Source organism: Sinohyriopsis cumingii, chromosome 16 (genome assembly GCF_028554795.1).
Source record: "Sinohyriopsis cumingii isolate HCF-2022 chromosome 16, ASM2855479v2, whole genome shotgun sequence".
Taxonomy (NCBI): Eukaryota; Metazoa; Mollusca; class Bivalvia; order Unionida; family Unionidae; genus Sinohyriopsis; species Sinohyriopsis cumingii.
Genome location: NC_142976.1, coordinates 35,659,679 through 35,675,254, shown reverse-complemented (window position 1 = coordinate 35,675,254; position 15,576 = coordinate 35,659,679). Strand labels below are relative to the sequence as shown.

The 15,576-nt window shown below is 33.5% G+C and overlaps 1 protein-coding gene across 1 annotated transcript in view; it reads right to left on the bottom strand.

The window, feature by feature from the left end:
- The window catches only part of LOC149780203 (ammonium transporter Rh type A-like), a 77,222-nt gene that overhangs the window by 23,549 nt on the left and 38,097 nt on the right, over window positions 1-15,576 (bottom strand). Inside the window, exons 3-5 of the mRNA XM_089936960.1 lie at window positions 10,453-10,603; window positions 6,559-6,703; window positions 4,126-4,289 (exon numbers count right to left, since the gene is read on the bottom strand). Coding sequence (XP_089793086.1) covers window positions 4,126-4,289; window positions 6,559-6,703; window positions 10,453-10,603 — 460 coding nt within the window. The remainder of the gene's footprint in view (window positions 1-4,125; window positions 4,290-6,558; window positions 6,704-10,452; window positions 10,604-15,576) is intronic.

Here is a 15,576-nt window from a genome sequence, read left to right as displayed (position 1 = left end):
AAACTGGTGCACATGCAATGGCATGGTGGTATTTACTGGTAAAACTAAAATATTACTTATCTCAACACGGCAAAGAAGGACAAATCTTGATAGTGATGAACTATGTCTGACATGGAAGGATAAAAATTTGCAAATGGTCTGTCATGATAGACTAATTGGTGTTCTGGTAGATAATAACCTATCATGGACTGAACATATCAAACGTATCAGTAAGAAAGTCAATTCAAGTTTATGGCTTTTCAGTAGGATAAGACATTTTCTCCCTGAAAGGCACAGTTACATACAACCCTATTTAGACTACTGTAATACAGCATGCATGGGGTAATTCAAATGATAAAAACATAGCAAAACTGGAACATCTTCAAAAAAGAGCATTTGGGCTAATATCAATCCAGAAAGAAAGCAAGGAAAATTTAGCTGGTAGGTTAAAAATATTACCTATTAAAGACCGAATCTGTTTGAGAAAAGAAAAATTAATGTACAGGATATCCCATAATAGTGCTCCTGAATATTTACAGTCACTATTCCAGTACAGGCTACCTGGTAATACTCCCCACCTGCGATTCATGTCTACCAAACAGTATAAAATTCCCAAACCAAATAAGTAGTTATTTGAAAGAAGTTTCCAATACTCTGGAACTCTGCTCTTTAATAGTATTCCAGTTGAGTTAGAAATACCCAATATATTTCCTTCTTCCAAACCCAATATTTTCATTGGCTTCAGAGATGCAGCCAAAATAAATAAATTTCTTTGTATGAGGGCCTCAAAGTTTTTAGCTAATTGTGTTACCCTCTTTAAATAAGGTCATTATTATTATTATTATTATTACTATTATTATTATTATTATTATTATTATTATTATTATTATAGTATGAAGATGAAATTCTAGAGTATAAAGATGATACTCTAGAGTATAAAGATGACATTCTAGAGTATGAAGATGACATTCTAGAGTATAAAGATGACATTCTAGAGTATAAAGATGACATTCTAGAGTATGAAGATGACATTCTAGAGTATAAAGATGACATTCTAGAGTATAAAGATGACATTCTAGAATAGGACGATGATATTCTAGAGTATGAAGATGACATTCTAGAGTAATTCTAGAGTATGAAGATGACATTCTAGAGTATGAAGATGATATTCTAGAGATTAAAGATGACATTCTAGAGTATAAATATGACATTCTAGAATAGGACAATGATATTCTAGAGTATGAAGATGACATTCTAGAGTATGAAGATGACATTCTAGAGTATAAAGATGACATTCTAGATTATGAAGATGACATTCTAGAGTATGAAGATGACATTCTAGAGTATAAAGATGACATTCTAGAGTATGAAGATGACATTCTAGAGTATGAGATAACATTCTAGAGTATAAAGATGACATTCTAGAGTATAAAGATGACATTTTAGAGTAGGATGATGAAATTCTAGAGTTTGAGGATGAAATTCTAAAGTAGGATGATGAAGAACATTACTACATACTTGTACCTTACTATACTTTATAATTATGGGTCATGTGATTTCTTCGAGGGGTTACATAATGTAAGCAGCAAATGTGATATTTTCATATTGTCACCTATTGTTTGAATTTGCACATGCTTTTTATGAAATGAAAACAATCTGCTTGTGACAAGCCAATTTAATACACGTGCAATATGCAGAAAATTCGGTAAATACCAAATCAGTATTTTAGCACTTGTGTAAGACAATACATATAAATTTTTTGCAAGCAATCTTCCATTGTACAGATGCATATAATGTAGCAATATTTGTAAGCTCATCACCTGTTAAAGGAGAAACTGTCGATAGTGACATTGTAAAGTCCCTCTGAGGTTATGGGACAAGGAGACAACTGGTTGAAAGCAATTCCAATTTTTTTAGAGTTGTATAAGAGTTTATAATTAATTTGTCTATAATTTTATTTTATATGCAAAACTGCATGTTTTAGTTGTATCTTGAAGTAATATTGATAAATACTTTTATTTAAGTAATGTAATATGTACAGTTATCCTACTGATATAACAGCATTATATTTTTTAGAAAAATGCACAAATTGGACAACTGATTCCTAGTGTAAATCCATCATCTAAATGGATCTGTACTATTTACTATATAGTTTAACATCACTGTCACTGTGTGATGAACTTGATGGCAACAGGAAATGGCTAGACCAATGTATCATCTATACACCAGATGTGACTTTTATCCATTGTGATTTTCATAGCCCATAATATGGACACAAATGTTATCAACCATATCTTAAAAACTACTCAGTGGATCTAAAATTTGGTATTTCAATAGAAAATTAATTTAAGTTTCGAGGAAAATAAGAATTTTTCTTTTAGAATTAAAAATGAGTTTCTTATTTCTATATTATGTAAGAATGGTGTTAACTAAAATGCAGACATATTTCTATTTGAAAAAAGGAATAGTCATGATATGCAATGAGAATTTCAAATAACACTTCTTATAAATAGATACATACATTTAGTTACTTAACAGCCATGATTGAGTTTCTTTGCTTAAGTGTGTGTGTGTGTGTGTGGGTGTGTGTGTGTGTGAGCAAGAAAGAGAGAGGGATGAATATCATAGAAAATTGGAATGAAACTAAAATATCTAGTCCAAGTTAATATTTTACAAAATATGACAAACAATTTTGGATCTGAAATTATTTTGGAAATTGTTGCTGAATGAGAACATTGAAAAGCAGTGATGAATTTAAGTATCTTAGGCCATTTAGTTAGGTTGCAAACTGGCATCACTCATATTGAGAGAAACCTAAGAGTGTGCCTTGGATGTAGAAAAGCCTAAGAGTCTGCCTTGGGTGTTAGTAAGAAAAACTAAAGAGTGTGGCTTGAAAGTAGAGAAACCTAAGAGTGTGCCTTGGGTGTAGAGAAACCTAAGAGTGTGCCTTGGGTGTAGAGAAACCTAAGAGTGTGCCTTGGATGTAGAAAAGCCTAAGAGTCTGCTTTGGGTGTTAGTAAGAAAAACTAAAGAGTGTGGCTTGAAAGTAGAGAAACCTAAGAGTGTGCCTTGGGTGTAGAGAAACCTAAGAGTGTGCTTTGGGTGTAGAGAAACCTAAGAGTGTCACTTTGATGAAGAAAACCTAACAGTGTGCCTTTGATGTAGAAAATACATAGACTTCATCTCTGATATAGAGAAACCTTAGAGTGTGCCTTGGATTTAGAGAAACCTAACAGTGTGTCTTTCATGTAGAAAAACCTAAGAGTGTACCTTGGATGTAGAGAAACCTAAAAGAATTGCCTTTGATGTAGAGAAACCTAATAGAGTGCCTTGAATACAGAGAAACCTAACAGTGTGCCTTGAATACAGAGAAACCTAACAGTGTGCCCCTTGGATGTAGAGAAACCTAAGAATGTACCTCTGATGCAGAGAAAGCTAAGATGCATTTTTAATGTAGATAAATATAAGAGTGTGCCTTAGATGTAGAGAAAGCTACGAGTTGCCTTTCCAATGTAGATAAACCTAGGAGTGCATATTTGAAGTTTTGCGTTCGAAATGTGGCCATTTGAATCATGTATGTGTTAGCTGCAGTTCGAAATGTGGCCATTTGAATCATGTATGTGTTAGCTGCAATTCGAAATGTGGCCATTTGAATCATGTATGTGTTAGCTGCAATTCCTTGTCATGTATACAGTACAGCAAACAAATATTTTCAGTTGATGAAGAGCAAATGTCGAGATTTGCATCTGTATTTTCCCATTTAATTTTACATGTGAAATATGGTCATCTGAATTCTTCATGTGTTATCAGGAGTTCATTGCACTGTATCCACAATATAGCATGCCTGTATTTTCAGTGGGAGCTGTACATCAAGCAGTTAGATTTCACATTTGTTCATACCCCTATAGTTAAACATGTGATATGCCACTCTGAATCATTTATGTGTTAAAAGAAGTTCTTTGTGTCATGTACACAACACAGCATACAAGTATTTCAGTGGAGATTAACATGACCAGTTTGCTTTGTGTCTGTATCTGCCCCATTATTTTTACATGTGATATGTGGCTGTCTAAAATTATTTAATTGGTAATTAGAAGTTCTTTATGTCACTTTTATCTTTTAGCTTTTTTCTGAGTAGTGACATACCATCTCAACTCTCCCTTTTTTGTCCACCACTGCTGACAGGGCAAAGGTGACGACGGTACAGGCACAGAGGGACAGGTATGTGTTGATGACTGCCCTATACTGCTCATCAGCATCTGCAGCCCCTCCATTGAAACTGGGCCAGAACAGCCATAGAAAAATGGTACCTAATGAAACAAGGAAAGAATTGCTGCTACAGATGCTGCTGCTGATTATAATAATAATAATAATAATAATAATAATAATAATAACAATAAAAATAATAATAATAATAATAATAATAATAATAATAATAATAATAATAATAATATGTTGATGTAGACAATTATTCTAATAATATAAAAACTGATGCTGACTTAGACAATAATAATAATAATAATAATAAATAATAATAATAATAATAATAATAATAACAATAAAAATAATAATAATAATAATAATAATAATAATAATAACAACAATAATAATAATAATAATAATAATACATGTAATATGTTGATGTAGACAATTATTCTAATAATAAAAAACTGATGCTGACTTAGACAATAATAATAATAATAATAATAATAATAATAATAATAATAAGTGTAACAATAGTAGGGTATGTGCAATTTGCATGTAAATCTATTTATACCTTCATTAGATTTTAGTGATTACTTGCTTGATTATTGGAAGATGGTGTTGGAAAAATATTTATCAACCTGAGCAATTTAAGTTTATAGGGACTGTCATAATGTACAGTATTCATGAGAATCTATGGTTGCATGAACTTGTTTCATAAAATGGACACTAAATATTTCTTAATCAAGGAATTCTCTCAATATCTGAGAAAGGTTAAATCCTTTATGTTAGGTATTTGGATCATGTCTCAATGCATGGCATGGATCACCAATCTGTGGAATCAAAATGCTTACTGATAGGTCATACAAATGTGAAGCAAGAACATGAGTTCCTTGATGGGATTGACTCTCTAATGGCTAAAAATAATTTTCAAGAATATAAGGTCAGACTATATTTTCCTTTCAACTGTGGAGTGTTGAAACCACCTTTGGTATTCTTCATATTCTTTCAAATTAACTGCTGTGGTAGGCATACTGGGTGTCAACTTGGCAACATTTCATTTAGGACCACCAAGGCTGTGGTACCGTAGGCATACTGGGTGTCGACTTGGCAACAGACGACCAAGGCCTTCTGATGGAAATCTCATGTTAATATGACTTCTCTTTTGGAAAGCAACAATAACAAGATATTCGAGATGGATGTCATGGTGGCCATATTCAAGATGGATATCATGGTGGCCATATTCAAGATGGATATCATGGTGGCCATATTCAAGATGGATGTCATGGTGGCCATATTCAAGATGGATGTCATGGTGGCCATATTCAAGATGGATGTCATGGTGGCCATATTCAAGATGGATGTCATGGTGGCCATATTCAATACCAGATTGGCAAAATTTCTATTGACTAGGAGCTTGACATAATAAGAAGCCTTTTGGTAAATTTGCATAATGTTGATATGACTAGCCATCAAGAAGAAGCAGTGATAACAAGATTTTCAAGATGGCCACTGTAGTGATTATTTTTTATTAGAAGTCAGATTGGCACCACTTTCATTTATGACCAACTAAACATCATAAGAAGTCTTTCAGTGAAACACCATACTGATATAACCAGGATGTATAGTGATAATAAGATTTTCTAGATGGCCACTGCAGCACCATTAGAACCAACTAGACAAGCTGCTTCGTTAAAACACCATGTTGATATGACATTCCATTCATGAGTAGTGATCATAATATTTTAAGATGGACACAGTTTTTGTGGACACCAGATCAACACCAATCTGGACCAACTATACATAATAAGAAGTCTTCTGGTGAAAACCCATGGCAATATTACTTTGGAAATATAGCAATAACATTAAGATGTACATCACTGTACACCAGGTCAACACAATTTTCATTTAGTAGTACCTATACATACAAATGCTTCTGGCAAATTTACAAACCCATTGTGACCCACTGGAAGCTACCGGCAAACTTACAAACCCACAGTGACCCACTGGAAGCTGCCAGTAAACTTACCAACCCACTGTGACCAAGCTGATACTTGAACCCACATGAACATAAGTCAGATATCACTAATCTGTAAAGGCCCTGTGCCTTAAACCAGTCAGCCCAAAAAAAATCCATAAGCTATTTTATTATATATTGCCTAATATAAAATACATGTAGTATAATTTAAAATCATTACTTATGCACCAATACTGTAACCTGAGACCAAGCAAATGACCCATGAATGGAGTTAGGTTTTCTTGGATTATGCAGTTAACCAAGAGTGGAACTAAGTGTATTTCTAATTAGCAGCTTAGGGGGGAAAATAGTCAGGACAGATTAATGGACGTAATAGCAGGGAGAGAATAAAAACTCACCAATCATGGAGAAGAGGTCGGAATGGTAGACTGTCCCCTCACTCTTTGAGCCTTCTATGTCCTCTGTATACAGAACTCTGGCCACAGCCAGACCAAAATAAGCTCCAAATGCATGGATGTACATGGACTCTCCTACATCCACCCCCTAGGGATGTGTAAGAGAGATAATAATAATAATAATTATAATAATTACAACAACTTCATCTGAACAGAGTTGCAAAGTTAAACACACATTATGCCCTTAATAAAAATAATAATAATAATAATATTATTTTAAGAGAATAGCACAGTGAGTTAAACAACTATACTCCATGTTACCCTCCAATAATAAGAAAATATTATTGAGTTAATCAACAAGACAGTCTATACTACAAAAGCAAATCAAAATACTAACAAATAATACACACATTGCAAAAATAAATACAATTTTATCAATAATTCACTGGAAATAAATTATTAAAATTAGTAAAGAATATAATGGAAACTTGGTTGACAACAGTGGTCATGTATACACATACTTACTCTAAGTATAAAATCAAATAATAAGCCTTAAGTACCTTGAAATAGACTATTTAGTCAATGTGCGTTCCACACGGAATCACAAATTTTATCCAATTTGTAACTCTGTAAATTTATTTGAAGTCAAAATAAAATGCAACCTAAGGAAAAATAATTAGTTGATTTAACAGTACAGTTAAAGGTACAAATAGTTCTATACACTCTAATATTTTCCAGGTCAATGTACTTGTATAAAAATAATTCTAAACACACTCGAATCTTGTCCAGGCCAAGGTACTCATATAAAAATAATTCTGTACACACCCTAATCTTGTCTAGGCCAATGTACTTGTATAAAAATAATTCTGTACACACCCCAATCTTGTCCAGGCTAATGTACTCAATGACATATAAAAATAATTCAATACACACCCCAATCTTGTCCAGGCCAATGTACTCAATGACATATAAAAATAATTCTATATGCACCCCAATCTTGTCCAGGCCAATGTACTCATATACAAATAATTCTAAACACACCCGAATCTTGTCCAGGCCAATGTACTTGTATCTAATTAATTCTATACACACCCCAATCTTGTCCAGGCCAATGTACTTGTATAAAAATAATTCTATACACACCCCAATCTTGTCCAGGTCAATGTACTCCTATACAAATAATTCTATACACACCCCAATCTTGTCCAGGCCAATGTACTCGTATACAAATAATTCTAAACACACCCCAATCTTGTCCAGGCCAATGTACTCGTATACAAATAATTCTAAACACACCCCAATCTTGTCCAGGCCAATGTACTCGTATACAAATAATTCTATACACACCCCAATCTTGTCCAGGTCAATGTACTCCTATACAAATAATTCTATACACACCCCAATCTTGTCCAGGTCAATGTACTCCTATACAAATAATTCTATACACACCCCAATCTTGTCCAGGTCAATGTACTCCTATACAAATAATTCTATACACACCCCAATCTTGTTCAGGCCAATGTACTCATATACAAATAATTCTATACACACCCCAATCTTGTCCAGGCCAATGTACTCATATACAAATAATTCTATACACACCCCAATCTTGTCCAAGTCAATATACTTGTATACAAATAATTCTATACACACCCCAATCTTGTCCAGGTCAATGTACTCATATAAAAATAATTCTATACACACCCCAATCTTGTCCAGGCCAATGTACTCCTATACAAATAATTCTATACACACCCCAATCTTGTCCAGGCCAATGTACTCATATAAAAATAATTCTATACACACCACAATCTTGTCCAGGCCAATGTACTCCTATACAAATAATTCTATACACACCCCAATCTTGTCTAGGCCAATGTACTCATATACAAATAATTCTAAACACACCCCAATCTTGTCCAGGCCAATGTACTCATATAAAAATAATTCTATACACACCCCAATCTTGTCCAGGCCAATGTACTCCTATACAAATAATTCTAAACACACCCCAACCTTGTCCAGGCCAATGTACTTGTATCTAGTTAATTCTATACACACCCCAATCTTGTCCAGGCCAATGTACTCATATACAAATAATTCTATACACACCCCAATCTTGTCCAGGCCAATGTACTCATATACAAATAATTCTAAACACACCCCAATCTTGTCCAGGTCAATGTACTCATATACAAATAATTCTATACACACCCCAATCTTGTCTAGGCCAATGTACTTGTATCTAATTAATTCTATACACACCCCAATCTTGTCCAGGCCAATGTACTCATATACAAATAATTCTATACACACCCCAATCTTGTCCAGGCCAATGTACTCCTATACAAATAATTCTAAACACACCCCAATCTTGTCCAGGTCAATGTACTCATATACAAATAATTCTATACACACCCCAAACTTGTCCAGGCCAATGTACTTGTATCTAATTAATTCTATACACACCCCAATCTTGTCCAGGCCAATGTACTCTTATACAAATAATTCTATACACACCCCAATCTTGTCCAGGCCAATGTACTCCTATACAAATAATTCTAAACACACCCCAATCTTGTCCAGGCCAATGTACTCATATACAAATAACTCTATACACACCCCAATCTTGTCCAGGCCAATGTACTCCTATACAAATAATTCTATACACACCCCAATCTTGTCCAGGCCAATGTACTCCTATACAAATAATTCTAAACACACCCCAATCTTGTCCAGGTCAATGTACTCATATACAAATAATTCTATACACACCCCAATCTTGTCCAGGCCAATGTACTTGTATCTAATTAATTCTATACACACCCCAATCTTGTCCAGGCCAATGTACTCATATACAAATAATTCTATACACACCCCAATCTTGTCCAGGCCAATGTACTCCTATACAAATAATTCTAAACACACCCCAATCTTGTCCAGGCCAATGTACTCATATACAAATAACTCTATACACACCCCAATCTTGTCTAGGCCAATGTACTCCTATACAAATAATTCTATACACACCCCAATCTTGTCCAGGCCAATGTACTTGTATCTAGTTAATTCTATACACACCCCAATCTTGTCCAGGCCAATGTACTCATATACAAATAATTCTATACACACCCCAATCTTGTCCAGGCCAATGTACTCATATACAAATAATTCTAAACACACCCCAATCTTGTCCAGGTCAATGTACTCATATACAAATAATTCTATACACACCCCAATCTTGTCCAGGCCAATGTACTTGTATCTAATTAATTCTATACACACCCCAATCTTGTCCAGGCCAATGTACTCATATACAAATAATTCTATACACACCCCAATCTTGTCCAGGCCAATGTACTCCTATACAAATAATTCTATACACACCCCAATCTTGTCCAGGCCAATGTACTCCTATACAAATAATTCTAAACACACCCCAACCTTGTCCAGGCCAATGTACTTGTATCTAGTTAATTCTATACACACCCCAATCTTGTCCAGGCCAATGTACAAATATACAAATAATTCTATACACACCCCAATCTTGTCCAGGCCAATGTACTCATATACAAATAATTCTAAACACACCCCAATCTTGTCCAGGTCAATGTACTCATACACAAATAATTCTATACACACCCCAATCTTGTCCAGGCCAATGTACTTGTATCTAATTAATTCTATACACACCCCAATCTTGTCCAGGCCAATGTACTCATATACAAATAATTCTATACACACCCCAATCTTGTCCAGGCCAATGTACTTGTATCTAATTAATTCTATACACACCCCAATCTTGTCCAGGCCAATGTACTCATATACAAATAATTCTATACACACCCCAATCTTGTCCAGGCCAATGTACTCATATAAAAATAATTCTATACACACCCCAATCTTGTCCAGGCCAATGTACTCATTAATCTGGGCCAGCAATACCTCTATCAGAGCCATCACCAGCAGCTGAAGAGCTGATGTCTTACCAAGAACTGCTCCAAAAGAAATCAGGACCGTAGCAGATGCAAAATCTGCTGACAACATTCTGAAATATTTGAAGTGAAATAAGAACAGAAATTGTCCATTAACTGGTTTATATTTTATGAAAATAATTTATACATGTAAAACAGTATGAAAAACAATGTTTATTAAAAGAGATCACAATCTTAGTTATAAGTTTCATAATGACACAAGAATTATTGCTTAATGAAATAATTACATAACAATGAGCCAATTATGTGATTTAATGTGAAAAAGCAATGTAAGATTCTTTTCTAAAATATAAAATGGTCTAATACTGGGCTCTTTTAGATTTAAATTTAAGAAAATCAATGGTTATTAAAATTCGCTACTTGATGATAAAGCAAATGCAACAAAAAATTACTGAACTCGCTTAATAAATTTAACACATGTAAGAAAAGGCCACATATGGTCCCTTTTTTTAAAATCTTACACAAGAAATATTTTAAATGATGACAATATATTCCCATATTTTCTGGATATTTTTGTAACTAGCTTGTGATGTTTTTTAACTGCATTTATCATGTTATGCCACCAACAGAAATGCTCACTATTGGAGCACAAATTAATGGCAACATCAAAAGTTACTTGAAAAAGTCTTTCTTTTTGTAATTTCAGTATACATTTTTCCTTATCTCTGACTTATTTATTCTGTTTTCAACATTCAAAGTGAGTAATGTAAAACTCTGGTATGAAGCTGCAAATGGCCAGTATGCTAAACATGTTACCCGGAATGGTACTGAGCCAACTGACTGCTTACTAAGTCTTGGCACAAGTGTTTTGCCCAGCAAGTTACAAATGATCCAAAAAAAATTCTATTCCTAACCTCTTGGTCAATCCTACTGCAAATCCGATCATAGAAATAACTTGGATGATTGGCTATCTTTGTTTTTAGTGGAGAAATTTGTAATTTTTCTGTAAATTACTGTGCAGACATATATCCAAGCCATAATTTTGTCTCACAGAAATAGGCAAGGTAGTTCTGAATGACTGACTTTATATCATTATATATCAAGTCACTAACAAATCACTGAACAAATAATACTTTTAACATTTAAATTTATATTAAATACTTTGTCCTCACACATACAGTTGTTACAGTAAAGTTGAATGAACTCACCACATCAAGGTTTTTTGTGTGTAAACCTTTTAAATTTCAACTTGTGAGTGTAAAATCTTGGCCTACAAGTTTGAATATAGTATAATATAAACTCTATGCTTACCTGAATGAATATAGTAGATTATAAATGCCCATCAATATAAACACAATGCATTATAAACTCTATACTTTCCAGTATGAACACAGCAAATTATAAACTCTATACTTACCAGTATGAACACAGAAAATTATCAACTCAAAACTTACCAGTATGAACACAGTAAATTATAAACTCTATCCCTACCAATACGAACACAATAGATTATAAACTCTATCCCTACCAATATGAACACAGTAGATTATAAACTCTATGCTTATCAGTATTAACACAGTAGATTATAAACTCTATCCCTACCAATATGAACACAGTAAATTATAAACTCTATGCCTACCAGTATTAACACAGTAGATTATAAACTCTATGCCTGTCAGTATTAACACAGTAAATTATAAACTCTAACCCTACCAGTATGAACACAGTCAATAATAAAACTCTAAACCTACCAGTATGATCACACTACATTATAAACTCAATGTCAAGCACAATATTCAATGCAGTAAATAATAAACTCTATGCCTACAAGTATGAATGTAATACATAATAAACGCTATGCCTACCAGTATGAACACAGCTGATAATAAACTCAATGCCTACAAGTATGAATGTAGTAAATAATAAACTCTATGCCTACAAGTATGAATGTAATACATAATAAACTCTATGCCTACCAGTATGAACACAGTTAATAATAAACTCAATGCCTACAAGTATGAATGTAGTAAAAAAATAAACTCTTTGCTCCCAGTATGAACAAATACATTATAAACTCTATCCCTACCAGTATGAACACAATAAATGATAAACTTTATTCCTACCAGTATGAACACAATAAATGATAAACTCTATGCCTACAAGTATGAATGTAATATATAATAAACGCTATGCCTACCAGTATGAACACAGCTGATAATAAACTCAATGCCTACCAGTATGAACACAGTTAATAATAAACTCAATGCCTACAAGTATGAATGTAGCAAAAAAATAAACTCTTTGCTCCCAGTATGAACAAATACATTATAAACTCTATCCCTACCAGTATTAACACAGTAGATTATAAACTCTATGCCTACCAGTATGAACAAAATCAATAACAAACTCTCTGCCTACCAGTATGAACAAAATCAATAACAAACTCTATGCCTACCAGTATGAACAAAATCAATAACAAACTCTATGCCTACCAGTATGAACACAATAAATGATAAACTCTATCCCTACCAGTATTAACACAGTAGATTATAAACTCTATCCCTACCAGTATGAACACAATAAATGATAAACTCTATGCCTACCAGTATGAACAAAATCAATAACAAACTCTCTGCCTACCAGTATGAACAAAATCAATAACAAACTCTATGCCTACCAGTATGAACACAATAAATGATAAACTCTATGCCTACCAGCATGAACACAGTAGATGATAAACTCTATGCCTACCAGCATGAACACAATAAACGAGAAACTCTATGCCTACCAGCATGAACACAGTAGATGATCAATTTAACATTCGATGTTGACATTGGATCCTGTTCAGATAATAGTTTCAAAACACGGTCAACTAAACACTGGACTCAAAACATGGTCAGTTAAGGACTGGACTCAAAATATGGTCAATTAAACACTGGACAACAATAGAATGTTTTCATCGTTGGAATAAACTCTTCACGTAACATTGTATACTGATCTGACTGATTGAGCAGAAACCCAATGTTAAAATATATCTTAAATCCAATGTTAAAACATCTTAAACCCAATATTAAAACATCTTAAACCCAATATTAAAACATAAACCCAATGTTAAAACATATCTTAAACCCAATATTAAAACATAAACCCAATGTTAAAACATATCTTAAACCCAATGTTAAAACATCTTAAACCCAATGTTAAAACATATCTTAAACCCAATGTTAAAACATCTTAAACCCAATGTTAAAACATATCTTGTTCATACATTGTTTTTTATAAATCCATTTTATCACATATTTTACACTATAGTAGCTGCTCATGAAGTTTTTTAATTTTTAGTATATACTCACTTAATATATTTTGTTGATATTTTTCTCAACATTGTGACTTTAGAAAAGCAGCAAAGGAAATATGAGTTACCATTTATGACAAGTTCAAATCTAGATAGCTCCAAAACTTGAAATTGTTATCTAAAACAAACGTCTGGACCAAATCTGAAGGTTAAAACCCTATACGGTGGACTTAGCTTTCGTGGACATCCCATTATAAAGCACAGCTGATTGTAACATACAAATATTTAAGTCTTTCCTTCTGTTAATTATCATTCAAAACTTCATATAATAAAACTTGTCCAAAAAAGGTTAAAATTTTAGTGACCCCTTTTTGTGCCATCTATAGACAGAGTTCACCTTATGTCTGTTTTATGCATTCCTGGATTAATCATAGACGTCTTAAGAATTTTTCTCCTGTCCAGATTATACATAGCTTTGTCTCCTCTTTAGGTGACACGTACGAATGGCTTATACTTATGAGCAACAACTGTTCTCAAAAGACACTTGAATTTTAGATATCTGACAACAACTTGATACCTTGAGTAAATTTAATAAAGTTTGTCAAGAATTGTTATAACTTTACTTAGACTAATATGTAGATGTGATATGGCTTAGATAACTCCGTGGCTATGCGCTCAAGGTGAACATTTGCTGACCATGTTTCAATGATTTCGGACCAACACTTATTCGGACATTTAAACTGAGTTCTCATGTTTCAGGTAAACTAAATAATATCTATATTTTAAAAAAAACACATACACAAAACTAAGAGTCCTTTAAAGGGACTATTTTACATGAATGAGCAAAAAGAATTGCCAGAAATTCCAAATAAGATCATTTCTTCTTTTTAATTGCCGAGTACTCAAACCATCTCTGATATTCTTCAGCAATAACAAGATTTTAAAAGTAGCTGCTGTGGTGCACACAATGGATGCCAGACTGACACCAGTTTCATCTAGGATACTATACATCTTCGGAAATCTTCAGGTCAAAATCCCATTTCCTACTGATCACCATATTCAGGTAGGTAGAATAGTGATACGTTTTCACAACTACCGTCATGGCAACCATATTGGATGTACGACTGGTACCAATTTCATTTAGGACCAATTAGGTACCATAAGAAGTCTATTGGTGAAAAACCCCATGTTGGTACAGCTATCCATTTGGGAGTAGAGATGACAATATTTTCAGCATACCCACCATGGTGGCCATATTGAGCATTAGTCCTTTTCATTTAGGACCAAGCAAACACCATAAGAAATCTTCTAATGAATGCCCCATGCCAAAACGCCGTTCACTTTAAGAGAAGTAGCTAGAAACAAGATTTTCACGGAGGCAACATGTCAGATCAGCACCATTTTAATTCAAAGTCAACCAAACATTATAAAAAATGTCTTTTAGTGAAAAGCCCAAAATGATATGATTATTCATTACGGAGATACAGTGATCCACACTTTTTAATATGGATATTGTGTCAGCCATATTAAACCCCAGATCAGCACCACTTTCATTTAGGACTAATTATACATCATAAGATGTCGTTTGGGGAAACCCCTATATCAATGACTTTCCGTTCAAGAGACATAGCAATGAAAAGATTTTATAGATAGCTGCGGTGGAAAAAATATTGGATTTCATATAATCAATAGCGTCGTTTGTGTTGAATGAGACATCATAAGAAGTCTGTGAGTGAAAACCTCATGTTGATAAAATCCATTCAGGAGGAGCAGTGATAACGAGATTTTCAA